This window comes from Hydra vulgaris, chromosome 06 (genome assembly GCF_038396675.1).
Source record: "Hydra vulgaris chromosome 06, alternate assembly HydraT2T_AEP".
Lineage (NCBI taxonomy): Eukaryota > Metazoa > Cnidaria > Hydrozoa > Anthoathecata > Hydridae > Hydra > Hydra vulgaris.
This window is the reverse complement of record NC_088925.1, coordinates 50116295-50138838: the sequence shown is the minus strand read 5'-3', so window position 1 is coordinate 50138838 and position 22544 is coordinate 50116295. Positions and strand designations below refer to the sequence as shown.

Sequence of the window (22544 nt, the reverse complement as noted above, 5' to 3'; positions counted from 1 at the left end):
TTTTACAATAATGCAGCAGATAAAACAGCTATAGTTAAGAAACAAAGCTTCCATTTCTATATCTATTTATGCTTTATTTCTATCAAATATGTTGAAAGTATAAAATAACTATTAATTAATAAAATTTATAGAAAAATATAACAACAGAATAATATAACATTTTAAAATATAATTAAAAACTAAGAACCTTTTTTTGTTGAACCCCTGTTTAGTTGTTTACCTGTCAAATGCATTTATGAAAACTATGAGAAAACTAAATACATATCTTTCAGTTTTTAAACTTTTTAACCTCTGATGTTATGTAATATTGCTGCTGTTATAAAAACATAGTATTTCATCAATAGAAATATTTCTTGACAATCTATTCAGGGTGGCCAGCCACTTTGTACAATCAAATTCCCTGACTTTTCCCTGACTCTGATAATTAAAAATCTGGAATTTCATAAAGAAAAAATGATAGTAATTACTTTTTAAACTAATATTTATTGTTTGTAAATGTCTTTCAGCCTAATAGCAAAGATTTAATTAGGGAAAAGAAAACTATATAAAAAATGCTATCATTTAATTTAAACCAATTAAGCTAAATTTTGGAAATTTCACTGACTTTTGAGGGGAAAATAGCAAAATACTAGACTTTTCCTAGATTCCCCTAACCCCCTAACTCAAAACATTTCCTGGACTTTTCAATAATTTCCCTTATTTCATGTATACTGGCCACCCTGCTATTCAGCAAAAAACTAATACCTTTATGTAAGAAAAAAAAAACAGATTTACTTTGTCAATTGCATGGTTGTGCTCATTAATAACTTTTGTCACACAGAAATTTTCACCATCTTCAGTAACACCAATGCAAATTGTAAATGGACATTGGATTTTATAGGTACTATGTATAAATAATAAGACTACAGATAGCAGCTTTAGTGAAACAAAATCTTCAGTTTACAAAAAATTTTTGTTGAAAAAAGTTATGATTTTACTGACTAACTTTAATTATTATTTACAAATACTTTTGGTTTGGACGAAGCCCTTTTGATCTCGATTTAAATTGACGCCCACCATGATAGCAACAGTATGTTAAATAATAATATTTTAATTCTTTTTTAATATATCGTTGCAAGCCTTTTTTAATTGCTAAATCAATTGTTCGACTATCTCGAACATAAAGAGATACAAATCTTGATTTTTGATATTCTTTAATTGCTAGCTTAAGCTCATTAAAATTATTATAAATATCCCCAACGTTCATTCTACTAACAATCAGAGCGGATAATACTAACGATTAAGACGTTTATTTGTAAGTTTTATGAAATCAGAAGCCGGTTTTAAATCATGAAAGGCTAAGAAACCGGCTGCTGGTTTTCTAATTGTTATTGTTACGTAATGAATATAAGTTATGTCATCGGTAAATTAGCTAGAACCCAGACCAGCCGGTACTCTAGCTGCTAGAGCTAAAGATCCAGCAGCCGGTACCGTAGCCACTGCGTATATATATATATATATATATATATATATATATATATATATATATATATATATATATATATATATATATATATATATATATATATATATATATTTCGTTACTATTTATGATATAAGATAGTTTTGTGTTTGTAAAAGTTGTAGTTATTGATGATTAAATAATACCAATTTACTTAATGTTTTTCTAATATTTTTCCGTGACATTTTCTCAGTGGCTTGTTTTCCCAGATCATAAAGTCTGACTTTGCAATAGCATTGAGAAATTATTTTGATTAATTTAAAAACATGGTTTTCATTAATACCAGTATCAAACATATGTTCATGCAAGTCTCTAAATATAACAGATCCTAAACTTGGCGATATGTTTTTATACTTGGCGTATATGTTTTTATACGATTCTTAATCAAGATAAAATTCTCTATCATATTCAGCAATAAAAAAAAGGGGTGGAGAAACTGCAGTAGCGCCCTAAACTTTCTAAAACTGAAATAGATATAACTTCTGGGATATTTTTGGACTGTGGTAGTTTTCCAGGAATTGTTGCCATTTTAACGACAAAGCCAGATATATAAGAAATTGCTGCTTTTTTATACTCAGTTAGCAATGAAATATTAGTAAAAAAAGAATAATCATGATCAGTAGTCTTAGATGTTCTTTCAGATAAGTCGTATTTTCTGATTATGTTTACTGATGTAATATCCAAACTGCTGTTATTTATCATAACTGAATCATCTAAGACATTTAAAATATTTTCTGCTTGTAATTTTTCACAATTCCCTGATCCTCCTTCAATATGGCTCCGAAGTAAAAGTCGTTTATATGCTGCAGTGAATTGTTGCGCTGTTGGGTTATTGTTAAATCATCCTGATCCTCGTATTAAACCGAAAAACAACACCAGATGGTCTTGACTTAACTTATATGTTAGAAGATATTTCAAAGGTGCTTCAGGAATTTCAACAAGGTTATAAAACATCTAAATATATATATACATATATATATATATATATATATATATATATATATATATATATATATATATATATATATATATATATATATATATATATATATATATATATATATATATATATATATATATATATATATATATATACAGGCCCTATCAGAGGGGGGGGGGCCACACAGGCCATTTGGCCTAGGCCTCGACCTAAATAGGGGCCTCCAAATTTTATCGGAAATTTAATATATTTTTATTAAATTGTGATAACATGAGCAATTACATAAAATTTTAATCAATGTTGAGACAATATTTTAATATACTTAATTAGTTGATTATTAATACACATAATTATTACTTTAATTAAATTATTTGTGTTGTATTAAGTTTGTTCTGATATTTATTTTAATTCAGTCATTAATAATTGTTGTTTGCAGCAAGATCGAAAACTTTTAAAACTAATGTCATTGCTAAATTTAAACATGAAGAGAAAATTTGAAAGTGGTGCATCCACTAAAGTCAATAACATCATTTCTAAGACCACTGGAAAATCAAGCCAACCCAACACACGGTAAATCAGATATTGAAATATCCGGAACTACATCTTCTGAAAAATCAATGTTACAACAAAACAAAAATCCCCAGATAGATACAAATGTGCAAGACATCTCAAATACAACTTGTGTCTCTGAATCTGGAATTACAGATTTAGAAAGCTTGGAATCAAATTGTGAAAATTCATTGATTCACCAAAGCAACAGTCAGCAGAGGGAAACAAATTTGCAAGCCATCTCAAATGATAATTGCATCTCTGATTCTGAAATTTCATATTCAGAAAGTTTGGACCAAAAATGTGAATCAGATTGTTCTAATATATCAAAATTGATTGTGTCTGACATTGGCACTGTTGACAAACGAAATATTACTCAAATGCAAGAAAGTTTCCAAACAAACTTTTTAATTCCAAACAATATTCCACGAGATTCTTATAATCACGCCTTTCCTACTCGTCTGAGATCAAAAATTCTTCCCAATGGTGAGATATGCACAAGAGATTGGCTTTGCTGGAGTGATGTGCAGCAGTCATTCTATTGTGCACCCTGCTTTCTTTTGAACAAAAGTGATTCCAAGGTATCCACCTTTTCAGAACAGTTAGGTTGGAATATAACCAGGGGTTGGAGAAAGTTGAAAGACCGAATACCAGCACATGAAATGTCTGTATTACACAAACAAAACTATGTCAAATGGAAATCAGCCAGTAGAGCAGCCATCAGAAAAAGTTCTATTGATAATTTACTAATAACAGAATTGTCAACTGAAACCAGTAATTGGACAAAACTTCTTGAGCGCCTTTTGAACGTCATTCTTTTTCTTTCTGAACGTGGGCTTGCTTTATTTGGTTCCAGTCAACACATTTATGACCCTGAAAATGGAAACTTTCTCGGAATAATTGAGCTCCTCAGCAAATATGATCCAATTTTATCAGAGCATGTGAAAAAGGTCCATGAATCTCAACTGAACAAAAAGCGCTTACAAGTTCATTATCTGTCCACCCGGATTCAAAATGAATTTATTGAACTCTGTGGATCTTTTGTTCAAACCAAAATTATTGAAGAGATTCAAAACACCAAATATTTTTCAATTGTTGTTGATGCAACACCAGACTGCTCTCACAAGGAGCAAACAACTTTCATTATCCGTTATATAAAAACTGATGGATCTAAATTTTCCATTGAAGAACGGTTTCTCTATTTTGACGATTACTCAAAAAAAACTGGAAAAGAAATTGCAGCAAGGATTCTTCACGTTCTAACTTTGTTGAACATAGATTTTAAACTGTGTACTGGTCAGGCATACGACAATGGTCCAAACATGGCTGGAAAATACAAAGGTGTGCAAGCAGTTTTGCTAGAAGAAAACCCAAACTGTATGTTTGCCAGCTGTGGAAATCACACTTTAAACCTTGTTGGTGTTGACTGTGCTGAATCATGCAAAGAAGCAATTCTTTACTTTGGAATTGTGCAGCAAATGTACAATTTCTTCAGCAGTAGTCCACAAAGGTGGGAAATTCTCAAGCAACATGTACCTGCTTCACTACATGGTATTTCCAAGACCCGATGGTCAGCAAGGATTGAAGCAGTAAAACCAGTTGCCCATCACTTGAATTCACTGAGAACAGCTTTAAAAGAGCTGCAATCTCTCAATCTCACAGTATCAGCTCAGTCAGAACTTCAGTCCATTCAAAAGTATTTGTCAAAATTTGAATGCATTGTAATGTCATCTTTATGGATGAAGCTCCTCACAATGATTCACCAAACCAATCTTATAATTGAGGCAAGAAATGCAACTCTAGATGTTGAAATGGAAAACATTAAAAATCTCATGGACAGCATTCAACAGATTCGTGAAAAATGGGATGCTGTTCTGAGTGAGTCAAAATTAATTACAATGAATATTGACATTTCACCAGAATTTTCTACCACTCGAAAGTTGAAAACACAATTTGATTCAGAACAGCACTATAAAATCAATGTATTTTATGTAATAATCGGCTCTATTCTAGCAGGTCTTAAACGTCGATTTGAGTCACAACAACAAATTTGTAGTATTTTTGGATTTCTTTGGCACTTCAACAAGATGAGCAATGAAGAACTACTCAGTGCCACAACAAACTTTCAAAAAAAGTACCACAAGGAAATACTGTCTGATATTTCTGATGAGATAATCTTTCTGAAACAAATTTACTCCACAAACTTTACATCAGATTGCAAACCAAAAGAATTGTTTCAAGAAATATTAGATCTTGGACTGTCTGGTGTTTTTCCTAACATATCAATTGCTTTGCGAATTTTTATCAGTTTGCCTGTCTCAGTGGCTTCAGGAGAAAGGTCTTTCAATGTGTTGAAACAAGTAAAGAACTATCATCGTTTAACCATGGGACAAGAACGCTTGAATGGACTTGCAATGTTGAATATTAACTGTGATATTGCAAGAAAACTCGATTTTTCAACAGTTGTCAGTGCATTTGCAAAAGCAAAAGCAAGAAAAGCATTTTTAAAATAAAAATTATTACTAATTTGCTGTTTTTTTATTTATTATGCAATGGCAGTTATTTTATGGTAAGGGCCTCAAAATTTGTAAATGGCCCGGGCCTCACTCAGTCTCTGAAAGGGCCTGTATATATATATATATATATATATATATATATATATATATATATATATATATATATATATATATATTTATACAATACATATAATATATATAACTTCACAATTTTCAGATATAAATATAACTTTACAAAATATTTTAACCTGCTTAATACTTTTTATAGCTATTAAAAATCCAATGAACCCAGTTTTCTTGTCGTATGCAACAATCTATGAGATGAGTCTTGTAAGTTTGAAATATAATCATATGCTTCATCAAGAAATTTATCCCATATATGCTTATTACTCATTTTTAGTGCGGATTTATAACCTTTAGCAAAGGGATTTCTTGAGTTTAAAATGTCAAACAATCTATCAAATATTCTAATAAATTTAACTGTTGCATCACTTCCTTGAAACTGCATTAATTTAAGGTCTTTGCAACAGAACTCTATTGCATTAGCTACACTTAAACTAATTGCCTGAGCAAGATTTACTTTCAATTTTTGTTGCCTCCAATTAATATGCGCTAGTCTTAATTTATTTTGAAGGCGTAATTCTTCATCTTCTTGCGGTTTTTGAAGATAAACTATGTATTTCCATGATATTGCATTGTTTTCGCTATCAAACAAAACATCACTATCTGCAAAGCAATTCCGAATTAGCTTAAGCATTAGCTTAACCCATCTATAAAAAAATATCCACATGGAACTTTCCATGAACTGTTTATACTGACAGCCATGAGAACTAGGGCATCTTTTGCAACTGGGGATGAATCATCTTGAATGCCGTTCCCAAGATCAACATACCCCTTAAATGCTTTTCCATCCCATGATATGTGTTTTTTAATAGCCATTTCATCTAACATAAGTGAGCAAATGACTTTAGATCCTAACTTTTCAGCTTCTATAACCTTGTATTTAAGTGCTGCAAATGCTGGCTTTGTAAAACCTGGTTCTGCTGAAACTTTTCCATACCATTTCCTAATTTGTGCTTGATGTGGTAAATTAAATTTAAATATTTTTCGCACATAATCATAAGCTTTACTTGAATAAAACTGCAGGGTAAGTGCAAACCATTTGATTTCTTCTGAATATTTAAATCCTTTACCATGATTTTTACGCATAATCATTCTTCTGGTTAGAGCATGAGGAACTTCTGAAAATGTTTTTAATAGCATTTCTTCACAATTTGATGATTTTTTTTTGTTTTTGACTTGATATTTTTACAACTGATTTAAGAGATGTTATCTTTTTTTTCATTCTTCGAGATTTTCGCTGTTCTGCTTTTACCTTCTTTTTTAAAGACACAATTATCTTGTTTCTACGATCTGTTTTTTTTTTTTTTCTGGAGTTAAACTGCAATTATATATTTTTTTTGGGGAGCCAACTTTCATGCAGATAGGTATAACACTAGTTTCAAAATCACTTTTTTCAGAATTTTCAAAAGTTGATCTATTAACAGGAACTTTTCTCTCTTTCATTTTCTAATATTGAAAAAAAAAAAAATTATATATATATATACATATATATATATATATATATATATATATATATATATATATATATATATATATATATATATATATATATATATATATATATATATATAGTTATAAAATTTTCAAATTTGATATCAAACTAGAAGGAACCACTAAGTTGTGTTTACTCACAGAGCTTAGCTAATAGTTCACTGCATAGGGTAACTAAGAATTAAATGGTACATATTGAACAAACCTGTACAATACATAAAAACATAATTGATTATATACCTTTTTTAAGTGGTCTGGAAATTTTTTAAATCTTTTAGGAAAAATATTTTCCCTTAACCTAACAGTTGTCCAGTTCCGTCGATATCTTTTTCTAAAAAATGATCAGAACATATCAAACTGCTATTACTTAGACTCCATTCTTGACGGTGTATTTTGATGGTCCATTTTTTTTTTTCAGTGTTTGAAGGAAATCTGTATAAAATTAGTAGGAAAAACAACGTTTGATATTTTACTAAGTTTGTTCTACTTTTTGCACAACTGATATTATTTAAATCCATTTGTCCACATTCTAAGCAAACTAACAGAGGTCAATAAACTTTAAAATGTTTTTATTTCTAAAAATAATTAAGAAAGTCCCCTATGAAATGTTCTAGCAAACTTTTGTTTTAAAGATGATTCATCATCAGAAACTCCATCGCTATCACTTCTTTTACTGTCACTATGTTTTCTTTTATTGCAACCAAATGCACACACTGAGACCTTCGCTTTTTGAAATTTTATCCAGACATTTATAGAATCAATATTGTAATTATTTTACTGAAAAATAATAATCATTACTTGAAAAAAATAAAAATAATTTTCCATACATTCTACCTATGTTAAATATAAAAAAACATAAAGTTAAACCACCAGTATAAAGAAGTAATATTCCTCCGTGGGTCCTCCCAATATGGCGCTGGCAAAAATATTTCGGCTTCAAAAATTACGCTATTTTCTTAGGAGATGCGCTATCCAGTTATAATATAGATCAGTGGTCATAATACCATATTTTTAGATTATTACGAACGTCTATGTTTAAAGTCTTATTTGCGTCTATGTTTAAAGATTAAGCATTTAAGTACAGTCTTGATTATTATCATTGTCTTGTTATTTAAAGGAACCATTTTTTAAATAATGTTATTAAAATGCAGATTATCCTTCTAAATTAAAAGCTTAAAAAAACTGTAAGTAAGAATGAATATATTACTCAATAGAACCTTATTTTAATGTTTAAAATTAGTGATGATCACTAGGCAGGGGATAGTATGCACCCTTGATCATAAAATCCACTGCGCTTGAAGTTAATAAACACCCTTGATGCGCGCTTGAAGTTAATAAACTCCTAAAATAATAGTTATTAAAAAACTAATATTGAATATAAAAACATCTTTCTAAAAGTAAATTCATAAATAACGATAAAACTGTTTCTATAAACCGTTTTTATAATTTTGTCTTTCATATTTTTTTTAACTGTCTTTTTTTTTTCCCTTGATTTTAGGATCAAGGGTGCATACTCTCCCCTACCCTAAAAGCAAGTTAGGTTCAACAGATTGCTAATTCTATGTTTAAATTCACACAAAAATAGTGGTTAGTGTTCACCACTATTTATACACTTAATATGAGCAACTATTGTCATAAATCCCTCTTTAAAGTTTTTTTGACATAAAAATACATACGATTTTAACTTCTTTTCACGATATAACAATATTTTCATTTTTTTGTTACGTTCGTCCTCAGTTCGTCAGTTTAGTTCGTAGAAAACCAGAAAACGAATTTAATTCATCGTTTTTAACATTTTAGTTGTACATTCTCAGGCTTATATTGGCAAAGCACGGGCCTAAAATTACTCCACACAGACTGATCGAGTATACCTACCAGAAAGCTTAACTGTTTACGTGTCACATATAAAAAAGTTAGATAGTTTTATTACAAAAACGCGCATTATTTATCGAAGCGAACGGACGTGTTTTTTACAGCGTGTATTTAAACACGCTGTTTTTAATTGAAATTTCCATATTTGTATAATAATTTAATATTATACAAATATGGAAACTTCAATTAAAAACATAGAAAAATTAATTAGCAACAAATTTGAAGAACAAAAAAAATCTATTTTAAAAGAAACAGAGAAGTTGTTAAAAGAACAAGAAAAAAGTTTTGCATCGGTTATGAGTGCAAACTTAAAAATATTAACGGACAGAATTGAAAAGCTAGAAATTTATGTAAACAACAACAAATCTGATCATAGTCATAAAAAGAATTCTTTTTATGACTATGATCTAATGTGATGAATATTCAAAAAGACATAAGTGACCTTAAAACAACTCTAAAATTCCAAGAAACAAACCTAATGGAAAAGATTGTACAAATTAAAAAGTGTTGTGATAAGGATTTAAATACTTTACACAAAAAAACAATCGATTTAGAAAACAGATCTCGTCGAAATAATCTACGAATAGATGGAATTGAAGAAAAACCTAACAAAACATGGAGTGACTGTGAAAATACAGTAAAAAATATTTTCAAAAAACAACTTAAAATTGACAGCGAAGTGGTTGTGGAAAGAGCGCATTGAGTGAGCAAATCAAGAGAAAGTAAACTACCAAGAACAATAGTTTTGAAGCTATTAAAAACAAAATTCTAAACGCCGTGAAAAACTTGCGTGGAACCATAGTCATAGTATTTAAATAGTCTGGAAACGCGTCGTCTGGGTCGTCTTCTATGGATTTCGTTAAATAACTTGAACATTTAAGGGTGACCGGACTGAGAGTGCATCAAATAATTTTAAAATGACTTTTTCTGCCGCAGTTTCTAATAATTTAGATGAATTTGATGCTGTTTTAGCTGCTATTGATAAAGATTTGTTGGAGACTGATCCTAATTTTAGTTCAACTGTTGAGTTAGCTGTTGGAAATATTCCTAACGCAAATGAAGAGCGTGTACTTTTGTGTTTATATTGCGAAAAAAGATGTTTATCACAAGGTGGTTTAACTCGTCACCTCAATGCCAAGCACAAGGACAAGCTTATTGATAAACAGTTTAGTAAAGAGAAAAAAATAGCAGAGCTTATTCTTCATTCTAATTGCTTTCAAAATTACTTGATTCAGAGTGCAGAAAAGCTTGCCATAGATGAATGCTACCCTACTAAAATAAGAACTGAATTTAAGAATTTTAAATTGACATGTATAGAGGAGGTCAATACAGCTTATTCTTTAATAAAAAGTATTATTGAATCATTTGATGGAAATGCTGAAAATTTTTACCCAGCTTTCTACAAAATATTTTCTGAAGCACCAAGTCCTTTTAAAAATCTTAGCCAAAACTGCACTCTTCTTTTAAGTTTTGAAGTTGCTAATCTTGTCTTGGCTCATCTGACTGGCGCCTTCTTTAATAATGATGTTTTAACATTTAAACATGAATCTTATCAGTTTACTGAAAAAGAAAAATCTATTATCGCTTATCTTAGTGGTTATGTTTTTGGTACCTTTTATCGTAGAATTAGATTTAGTTCTAACATGTCTAGTTTGTATCATAAACAGTGTTTATCATTTTTGCTTGCTGGTAAATGTACAGGAGAAACGATTTCTTTGCCAGAGCATAAACATGTTAATTTGCATGATAGGGGTGGTTTATGGAAAGTAAGTAAAGAGGTTATTTGTATCTTTACTACTGCAGAGTACCATTTTATTTCTATGGCAAAAAAGTCATCTCATACTATCAATTGCAAAGAAATAGTGGATACGTTAATTAAAGACTCTTTTGTGCTTGTTAACTTTTCAAAAATTATACATAGTTCAACTGATAAAGTTCAAAAAGAAATAGCACTTAATTTATTAGAAGATCTTCTAACTCTGTATATACGTGTTCGTACATTTTCTTATGTGAAAGATAAGTTGCAAGCTTTCAAGATTTCTAAAAGTCAAACTAAATCAAATGCATTAAGAACAGCAATTAAAAAAAAAGTCTCAACTTTGGAACAGGGACATTAAAGACTTGGCATGACTTGGACTTATGAAAACGGCTATTTTCATAGCCACATATCTTTTAAAAATATTAATGGCATATTACTAACTACTCCTGAAGTAGTAAAATGAATGCTTAATGACTTACTTTTATGATGTATAAGTTTATGATATATTTCATATTGATATTATATAAATCAACTTTGATATATACAATATCAATAACAAAATTAATATAATTGTTTTTTCAATTTTAAATCAGCAATAACACATCTAATACTTCATAGTGTTACCATTTTTTTAAATTGTAAGATAAATTTTGATATAGACAGATCTTTAAAATTGATTATTTTTGACCAATACATTTATACCAAAAAATATTTTTAAAATAGTGTACTACATTTTTAAAAAAGAAAATAAGTCGAAATCTATATATGTTAAATTTTAAGTGAAAAATATTAATAATTGAACTCATCAAAAAATATTATCTTATGTTTAATACAGTTTTTACTTGGTTTAAATTTTTTTTTAACACGATTTAATACTATCACTCGTATTATCTGTATAGCTAATTACATTTCCAGTTACAGGAAGAAATACTTTCTGATTTCTTATCATGTTATCATTGTAACCAAAGTCATTAACAGATGGATTATCTTTTCGTGATCCAAGTGATCGTTGGCGTCCAAAATAATTTTCAATTGGATCCTGACAAAAGCGTTCAGTTAAAACATATTTTGCATTTTGCTGCAGTAAAAACTGAACAGATTCTATAATTGAATGAACTGTAATCTTCAAACCTTCATATGTTTGATGGGCAATGAACATCTTTGATTTTGAAATTTTTGAAATATCTCCAGAATGCTCTTCAATAGATTTTAACCAATCTTTAAAATATTGCAAAAAAACACTTTGTAACCAAAAAAACCTATCATCATTTAATGATGAGAATGGAGCTAGATTTGGTTTTAGATCAAATTTATGACCATTTAAACTTCTTATATTCATTACATCAAAGAAGCTATCCATTAAGGCACAAAACTTAGCAGTTCCTTCAGCTTCAGGTGGTCTGTAATGTAATAAAACTTTTGATACAGTAGAACTTAGCACTTGAGCAGCAAGTTTAACATTCATTATTGAATATGGCGTCAATTTTATATGTTCAAAAGTGAGTTTAGGCAAAATATGTAAGCCACATTCTCTGTCCTCATAAAATATATCAGCAATATGATTCCACAATATAAACATACCACCATTCCACATATATCTTGTTCCTTCTGCATTTTTTGAGTTAGATAAACAGTTACGAACTGTCTTAATTAAATGTGGTGGGTCAGATATAAAATAAATAAATCGTTTTTCTAAACTAAAATAGTTAAGGGTTCTATATGTGACATCAACATGCGGATTCATATCATCATTACGTGTCATGGTAAAATGCATTTTAAACAACTTGCGATTTGCAGAAGCTCCATCACAAGTTACAGCAATAACTTTTAAGGAATTTAATTCACAAATTCCAATTGCTTTCCAAAGCAATGGAAAAATTTGACAAGCGGTGGCTCCAGTTGTTGCAAAGTTAGCTAAACTAAATTTAAAAGGATTGAAAATACTACGAACAAGAAATACTAAAACATGGGTAGCAAAATCATCTACTTTTGGCAAAGTTGCTATGTTAACATCAGCATCACCAAGATCAACATAACCCACAATCTCCCCAGTGTGCTTGTCCCAAACTAAGTTTTCCTGAATTTTCATTTCATCCATTAGAATGACAATAAATTTTTCTTGCTCAGAAAAATCTTTGGTTTTTTCTTTTAATTCATCAATTATTTCCTTATTAAATCCACGTTTAGGTTTAATGTAATTTTTATAATCACGTAAGCGACGACGACTTGGAAGGACAAGAAAACCTGTTCCTGATTTATCATTGTAACGTATATCATCATACATTGCAGCAGACTTTGATGCCAGTGAAAGACAGTATCGAATTATTATAGGATGATATCTTACATTAGTTGGAGATAGCCTCAAATATTTTTGCTGCTCCTCCCAAAATAGCTTCATAAAAGGTGAGATTTTGTTTTGATCTGCATTTGACATAATTGATATTAAATCATCACTTAAACTTGAACTGATAGTCATGGCAGATTTTGAAATTGAATTTTGTAAATCAATGATTTTTTCTTTCAAATCCTTATTTTCAATTCTATAGTTTTGAATTGTTAACTTTAGGCGATCTGGAGAAGTCAATGATATTGGTGCATTAAGTTTAGCAGGCTTTTTCGCTACACTGTGCTTTCTTTTTGATGATTTGGAAGACTTAGAAATAAAAGTTTTTTCATTTATAATACAGTTATCACAACATTTCAGTTTGCTCAAAACTGAACATGTACTTGATCGGAAATACTCAGTTTGATAAGTACCATGAAAGTTAAATTCTGTTAAATTATATATTTTAGGGACACAATGTTTGATGGCAGACTTTTTTGCTTCATCGAGTGAGACTCCTAGACAAATACTATAACTTGAAATAACTTTGATCAAGTTTGACAAAGTGATATTTTTCATTGAACTGTCATAACTTTTATAAACTTCATGGGTTGATGGTAAATGCCAGGCATAAATGCGAAGTATAAATGTTAAAGAAGCATCAATAAATATGTCTGTTTTTGTAACTTCATGAATTTCATCTTTTTCAAAAATATGAACATGAGAAATATTATTATTTATATTCCAACTAGAAGGAAGATTAAGATGTATTATACGCTTAGTAAATTCTTCCATTGATTTGTAAGATTCCTGGATTGAGTTTGGTTGAGTATTTAAATTGGATTTCTTATCAACTATGATTTCTGCAGATTTACGAGATGTTGTGCTTAAAATAAAATTATCAATTCAAGTAGTTTATTTGCAATTATACAACAGTATAAACAAAAAACTATTTTCAAACTTATATATTCTTTATTATTTTTCAAAATAATTTTATTTTACCTTGAAATAGAAAAACTTTTTTGCGGTAAATTTATTTTTAGTATTGATCCAGGAATAAGTGTAGTTTTTAAATCATCTAAAATTATAAAAATGTACCTGAATTTTCTTGTTTCCAGTATAGATACCAACACAATGTTAATACTGATATAATATTTGTCAACTAATCCAGCTAAGTAAACTTTATATAAAATATAAAGTTTATTAGACTCTATTAGCTAACATTTCAAATAAATATATTTTGAAGATAACGTATTATATCTGAAGTCATCCATCTAATTATACAGTCAATGAAATGCTTCCATATATTATAATTATATGGCATATACAAACCAATTTCTTGAAGCAGCAGATATATTGAATATATAAAATATTGCAATTTACTCACGACGAAGAAGTTGATCCTTTGTGTAATGACGTTCACAAATATAAAGATTTCTTTTTTCGATTTGAGCTTTTAATCCTTTGTCAATCACTCTGTCATGTGTAATTACACTTATTAACTTCTGTCTCCAGTTTGCGCTATATTCGTCATCTTTTGTTGGAATACGAAATATAGACAATCCAACATGATTTCTTGATACTGAACAACCAAATATAGCGCAATTGGCTCCTGGCATTTTTAATATTTATCACAGAGTAAATGAAATTAAATAGCAGCTAAGTACTATGTTTACAATTTGATGCACTCTAAAGTAGTCTGAGCACTAGTATTGAAAGGAACTTAAGGCCCGCGTTTCCAGACTATTTAAATACTATGACTATGGTGGAACAGATATATTTACTAATAAAGATTTTGCAAAGGAAGCTATTGAGAGTCGTAAAAAGTTATGGGAGGAAGTAAAAAGACTACGCAGTGAAGGCAAGTATGTTATTAAAAAATATGATAGAATTTTTTGCAGGAAATTTAGAAACCCAAACATTACGTTTTAAAAAGAAATTTTTCTAAAAATAAATGCCCCTTAAAAAGAAAAAAAGCATGGCTTAGTGATTTTGAATTCATAAGTTTCAACTTTTCTAAAGTAAATAATAATGAAAATTTAAAACCCGATATGGATTGCTCATATCACTATCCAAGCGAATTAGAAGGGTTTCTTTTTAAATAAGTTTGCGACAAATTTAAATAAAATTAGAATTCTCCACGTAAACATTCGAAGCCTCAATAACAATTTTGAAAAACTTCTTAATCTGTTAGAGGAAACAAAAAATTGTTTTAATATAATTTGTTTGACTGAAACGTGGATTTCGAATAATTTAAATAATACTTTAAACTTTTATATTCCTCATTTTAAATTAATTTCTCTCCAAAGACAGGTAAATAAACGCGGCGGAGGAGTTGTTACATATGTAAATGAAAACATTGTTTATCATGTTAGGAATAATTTAAGTGTATCTGATGGCGATAAAGAAATTTTAACTATTTGAGCATTTTTTTTGAACAAAGTATTTTTAAAAAAGGTATTAAAAAGAAAAAAAAGATTTTTATTATTGAGGACCTAAATATGAATTGTTTTCTATACAATGAAAATAATAAAATTAAAAAGTTTTACGATTGCTTTTTCGAAACTGGAGCAATACCCTTGACTCGTCCAACAAGAGTTACAAAAAACTCAGTGTCTTTGATTGATAATATTATTACAACAGATATATCCAACAACGATATCCAAACAGGTATCCTAAAATCGGATATATTTGATTATTTTCCAATATTTTTGTTGCTTAAATCAAAACCTGAAAATATAACCAAATAAAATAAAATTAAAATACTTTTTAACGCAACCAATATAAAACAATTTAAAAACCAATTATCACTCCTACACAGGAAGCATATTAACTTTAATGATAATGCAGACAAAATTTACGATAATTTTTTTGAAACATTTTATTCCGTGTATGACGCTAATTTTCCTATCATTGTAAAAACATTAAATCCAAAAAATATAAACAACCCATGGGTGACCAGGGGATTTAAAAAATCATCAAAAATAAAACAGAAGCTTTATATAAAATATCTTAAAACAAAATCATCTGCAAATGAAAAAATATATAAAGAATACATATACCTATTTGAAAAAGTTCGTAAAAACTTGAAAAAAAATTACTACTCAAGACTCATAGATAAATTTAAAAATAACTCAAAACGCACTTGGCAAATAATGAATGAAATTAGTGGTAGACAAAAAAGATGCTCAGGTTCCCTCCCCCAAACAATTATAGTTGATAACAAACATATGCGAATCAAGAGCTATAGCTCATGAATTTAATAAATTCTTTGTTGACATCGGTCCCAAACTAGCAAACAAAATTCCTTATACAAATGCTACATTTAGAGATTTTTTAGTACAAGTGGATAATTGCACTAGTTCCAACGAATTATCTTCTGAACTATCTTTTCAAGAGTTTGAAAAAGCTTTCAAAACTCTTTAAAAAAATAAATCAACCGGAGCAGATGACATAAACGGTAATATTGTCATAGAATGTTTTGAATACTTAAAAGAAATTTAAGTATTCAAACTATTTAAGGTTTATGGAGCATCTATACGCCAAGGAGTTTTTGCTGAACAACTTAAAATTGCTAAGGTTACTCCAATTTTAAAAGAAGGCGATCAAACAAATATCAGTAATAATCGCCTTATCTCTGTCCTCTCCACATTTTCAAAAATACTAGAGCCTATTATGTATAATAGATTATTTTCATTCTAATAATTTTTTATACAACTATCAATTCGGCTTTAAAAGAAATAATTCCACAGAACATGCAGTTATCCAATTTGTACGTGAAATCTCTAATTCTTATGACAGGTCTAAATATACATTAGGTGTTTTCATCGACCTTTCGAAAGCATTCGATACTGTCGATCATGAAATTTTAATACACAAGCTAAAATATTAGAGAATAAATTGCAAAGTTATAAAATGGTTCAAAAGTTATTTATCCAACCGTAAACAATTTGTTTTCAGCAATAATGATCATCCAAATAAATTTCTAAATATTTCATGTGGCGTTCCACAAGGTTCGATTTTGGGAACACTATTGTTCTTGATTTATATAAACGATCTAAATAAAGGTTCGAATTTAATGAGTATCATGTTTGCTGATGAAACTAACTTATTCTTTTCCGATAATAACATTTACAAACTCTTCTATACTATGAATGATGAACTTAAAAGTAGATCAAAATGGTTTAAATGCAACAAACTAACTCTTAACATTAAAAAAACAAATTGGGTTCTTTTCCACCCAGTCTCTAAAAAAGCATATTTAACCCAAAGTTTGCCTAAAATTTTTATTGATGATGTTGAAATAAAAAGACATAATGTAACAAAGTTCTTAGGTGTTTTTCTTGATGAAAACATTACATGGAAAACGCATATCGACTATATTAGTACAAAAATTTCTAAAAATATTGGAATTTTATATAAAACCAGAACATATTTATGTAAAAAAAGTCTAACTCAACTTTACTACTCTTTAATTCATAGTTATTTAAATTATGCTAATGCTGCATGGGGAAGCACTGAAAAAAATAAGTTAAAATGCTTTTATCGCAGTCAGAAACATGCGATCCGTTTAATAAACTTTGCAAACCGATATACTCATACCACTTTTTATTGAAATGAAAGTTCTCAATATTTATGAGCTTAATGTTATTAATGTTTTGTGCTTTATGTAATATGTGGAAAAATGATATATCTTTACCCGTTTTTAAAGATCTCTTTTGTTTGAAACCAATAAATAAATATACACTTAGAAACAATAATTTTATACATAAGCCCTTTTGTCGAACCAAGTTTAATCAGTTTTGTATTGTATTGTTTTTGTAGTCAGGTTTTTTTAACTGTAATTTTTATTTTTTTATAACTTTTATTGTTAATTACGTTTTATTTTTTGTTGATTATGTTTTGATGTAGTTTATATACACATTTAAAATGTAAAAGGTTCTGATGATAAGATCAGTACGATCTTCGCAACATATTGAATCACATTAAAAAAGTTGTTTATCAAAATTAATAAAAAACCTTTAATAAAATTATTTAAATCAGTTATTATAAAAAATAATAGCTGTAACAAAAATATATTTACTTTAAATAATGTATTAGAGAATAAAAAACACTGGGTAGCTCTCTTTAATTTAGCATGGCTAAAACAAGGAGAGTGGCCATTATAATAATTCAACTGTTATCATAATATGTAATAAAGTAAAATACAATATAAATACACAGTATTTAAAAACCAAAACTATTTTTTTAAACGTATATAAGTTTATATATATTTTGAAAAATAATTTTGACTGTAATTTAATATTAACTTTGAAACTAATTTAACATTTATTTGACTAAATTAAATTAATTGAATAATTTTAAACCCAAATTTATATAAGCATCGCTTATCCACCACTTTAGCAGTCTTTATGGCGACTTCTGATTATTAACAGGATGACTTCTGAAAGAATTGTCACCAGTAAATAACTGGATTAATTTTTATACAATTTAATTTAAATCATAATATAAAAACATCAATCAATTTTCTTTGTTGTAAACTGAATATATATTTTTATCATGAAAAATTTATAATTAGATATTTTATTATTAGAGTTTGTTATTCTTTAATCATTAATATATGATGGCCTTTACCACAAGGCCTTATATATATATAAATATATATATATATATATATATATATATATATATATATATATATATATATATATATATATATATAGGTACATATATACATATATATATATATATATATATATATATATATATATATATATATATATATATATATATAAATTTATATACACATATATATTTATATATGTGTATTATATAAATATATATATATATTAAGCAAAATATGTTCTGTATAACACATACTTACATAAAGTACTTTTTATATTTTTTCATACTATAAACTTAATTATACTTTTATTTGCTTGTATGTATTTGCTTTATACTTACACAAAATAACAATAACTTTGAATTTTTGAGCTCAAAAAAATTAAAAAAAAGAACAAATATCAAATTTAAATCATAATTTTATATATATTGTTGGTATATTATATATTTTAGTATATTATAAGGTTTATTCAATAATATATATATTCAGCAATAACATATATTTTTTTAACATAGAAATAACAACAAGAGTGGTGTTAAGAGAGTTATACTTTGACGCTCAAAAAAAATTGAATCCAACGAATCAGAAAAAATAAATAACTGAAGAAGATATTAATCTGAAATAAAAAAAAAAAAATTAAGTTACAACGCTCCAAAATTTTTTAAATCAATTTCAAAAAAGTAAACAAATGAAGCTTTAAACAAATAATCATCACATAGAAACATATATCAATATACTAAGACGTTTTCTATCTTATTTTTTTCATTTTTTTATCAATATTTTTGTCAATCACATTTATAATTTTATTCAAAGATGCAGATATTTATTATTACTTAAAGCGATAAATATATGGTTGTTATTGAAAAGCATTTTCGAATCTTTTTTATTTTATTTTTATTTTTTAGGTGCCCCAAGAAGTCCTAATGGTCTTGTCACAGAGCACCGCGGAAGTGCATTTAACCAGGAAGTTCACGCCTCCTTCCTTACTGTGACGCGAAAATTTGTCCAGAGCTCGTTTCGAACCTGAATCTCCTGCTTACAAAGCAAGCGCTCTAACCATTGCGCCACGGCCGCACAAATCTAAAGTAGACCGTAACCATCATTAAAATCTTAAATTTCTCAAGATTATAAAATCCTACTGCGCCTGTGTATAATAACTTTCCGCTTCTTCTAATATCTAAACGACAAATCTTATCTTATTTATCCTTGTCTTTTTTTGTTCTTGCATATTGTGTCAGACTTATCTCAAATAAAACTACAACTCATCCCCTGTAACGACTTTAAGTAGTTACCATCTCAACTCTATCCTTTTGATTGGTTGATTTGTAAGATATCCAAGGTGATACTCGTTTTGCATCTGCGTTGCACGAAGGTTCTTTTTGATAATAATGTGCAATTGCTCAATAATCTTAAAAATGTTCTTAGCGTTTTTATATATCTCTCCTAATATAATGATGATTAGATGAGATAGTATTTTGATTCCCATTGAAAACACGAGCTAAATATTTTTATAATAGCTTAATTTATTTGGTGAATATTGTGAGCTGCAGTAATTGTTTCTTTTAATAATTGTGTAACTTTATTATTACACACTGTTTTTATACCATTTATTCTTAAATAGTATTCTATTTTAATTCATCAAAATATATCTATCATTATTCTAATCGTAGATCATCAATATTTTTCAATAACTAAAAAACGGTAAGGACTTAGAAGACAAAGTTATGTAACATACTTTATACTAATTATGTTGCAATCTTACCTAGTTTGTAGTATATTTAATTCTCTAAAAAACTTGTTATATTTTAAATTAAATTATTTAAAGTTACAGAGAAAAATGAAAGAAAAACAAGAAGCCCTTCGAGAACGTTTGTACAGCTTTTATTTGAAAAATCGATCTTAAGGAAAAAAGTTTACATTTGATCACTTTCTTGCTGAAAAAATTCCTATTAACACCATCTATACCGTTATTCAACGCTCATTTTAAGACTTAAAAAAATGTTTGACCACAAAGACGGCATATCGCTAACACAAGCAGCTCATAAACTTAAGTGCACCCAAATATATATCAGTAAAACATTAAAAATAAAGTCCTTAATCAGGCCGAAGATGAAGAAGAATATTCCATTAAGAACTTGTGACCAAATAGAGACAGCTCAAACGATGTGCAGTTGGCTGTATCGAATTTCTACCAAAAATAGTTTAATGCTTGACGAGTCGTACTTCACATTTAACCACTCTTCAATTAACAGAAATGATTTTTATTATTTAATTGATTTTTTTCAAACATTATTAAGTGTCAAATTCAATTACACTGCAAAATTACTCGTTTGGATTTACTATTCCGATAAAGGCATATCTTTGCCAACATTCAGAGAAAGTGGTTTTGCAATCAACAATTTACAAAAATTATTGTATCAAGAGCAAACCAATTCCATTTATCAAAAAGCATCATTCTGATAGCAAATACATATTTTCGCCTGATCTGGCATCATATCATTATGCAAAATCTGTACAAAACTACGTGAATGAGAAAAAGATCATTTTTGTCAAAAGAGAAGATAACCCTGCAAACGTGCCTAAATGTCGTCCGATTGAAGATTTTTGGAGTATTCTCAAAGGAAAAGTGTGTGAGAATAATTGGAAAGCTGATAATCTCCAGAAATTGCACAGTAGGATAAAGTAATGCCTTTCTAAAATGGAAAAATCTCTTGTACAGCGCTTTTCTGAGTCGATTCGGCGCCGAATGGGCTATATTAGACGCCATGGTTCAAGTGAAAAAAATTAATATGCAAATAAATTGCTCACCTAAAATGCTATTCTTTTCTTTTTTAAATTAAGTTTTTATCTCATGAAAAACGGAGTTATGCCCCCTTCAAAGTTATTACCGTTTTATAGTTATAACCTGTTATATCATTATTTTACATTCTATAGAGAAAGATTAGATTTGCTGCTTATTCAACTTATTACTAAGTTCTTCAACTTAACTTGAGCCGAATTAAAATATTTTTAGGCCTGGGGATGAAAATATAGGAAGAGGATAATACTGCTCTAATGAGACGGTAAACTTAAAATGCCAAACAGGAACACGACCAAAGTAGGGAGCCTGAGAAGTTTTTAAGTCGTTCTAGTTTTTTAAGTTAGGTATAGCTACACTTCTTTGGCCCAGACACACACACACACACACACACACACACACACACACACACACACACACATACACACATATATATATACACCTATATATGTATATATATAAATCGCTCTTGAATTGTGACTTTTAAAAAAGGAACTGCTAAGCTGTAAGTATATTTACTATCGGGACAGTAGAGCATTTGTATCAGATTGATAATGTGTTCACTCCCAATAAAGAAGAAGATGAAAAAATATTAAAAAATAAATAAAAATAGTAACAATTAAAGCTTTGCTCTATTTATTATCAAACACTATTTTTATTTAAATTCTGTTTATTCTTAGACACTATTTTAAAAATACTAATTTTTTATGTTAAACACTTATTTTCAATATTTATTACTGTGCACTGACAAATTTAAAAGGCATTGTTGTTTTATTATTATTTTTGCATATATTTTCCTGGATATAGATCGTTGGGCAGTGATAGTTTGGCAAACAGAGAAGTGAAGTGCATATATGCCTTTACTGCAGTCTAACATTACAAAAGGTCCAATAAAAAATTTTATCTTATATTGGAATGCGATAGAATTTAGCAATATAAGTAAACATTTTTACTATTGTTGATGGTGTCAAATTATTGAAGCTGAAACTTTTATACATATTTTCTTTTGAAAGTATAAAAATAATAATAATAATAAATAGTAGCGTAATT

General features: G+C 28.4%; 3 protein-coding genes across 3 annotated transcripts; 1 reads left to right on the top strand and 2 right to left on the bottom strand.

The window, feature by feature from the left end:
- The first annotated feature begins 3058 nt into the window (after nt 1-3058).
- LOC136081475 (zinc finger MYM-type protein 1-like) lies at nt 3059-5503 on the top strand. The gene has a single exon (XM_065798790.1). The coding sequence runs from the start codon at nt 3059-3061 to the stop codon at nt 5501-5503; it is 2445 nt and encodes an 814-aa protein (XP_065654862.1).
- Nucleotides 5504-5777: 274 nt separating this feature from the next.
- Nucleotides 5778-6263, bottom strand: LOC136081474 (uncharacterized). Its single transcript, XM_065798789.1, has one exon. It carries the CDS (start codon nt 6261-6263, stop codon nt 5778-5780), a length of 486 nt encoding a protein of 161 aa, XP_065654861.1.
- Nucleotides 6264-11509: 5246 nt separating this feature from the next.
- On the bottom strand, nt 11510-14693 carry LOC136081473 (uncharacterized). The gene is made up of 3 exons (XM_065798788.1): nt 14462-14693; nt 14173-14284; nt 11510-13960 (listed from the first exon to the last, which is right to left on the bottom strand). Exons 1-3 carry the CDS (start codon nt 14691-14693, stop codon nt 11611-11613), a joined length of 2694 nt encoding a protein of 897 aa, XP_065654860.1. The 3' UTR covers nt 11510-11610.
- Between the last annotated feature and the right edge of the window lie 7851 nt (nt 14694-22544).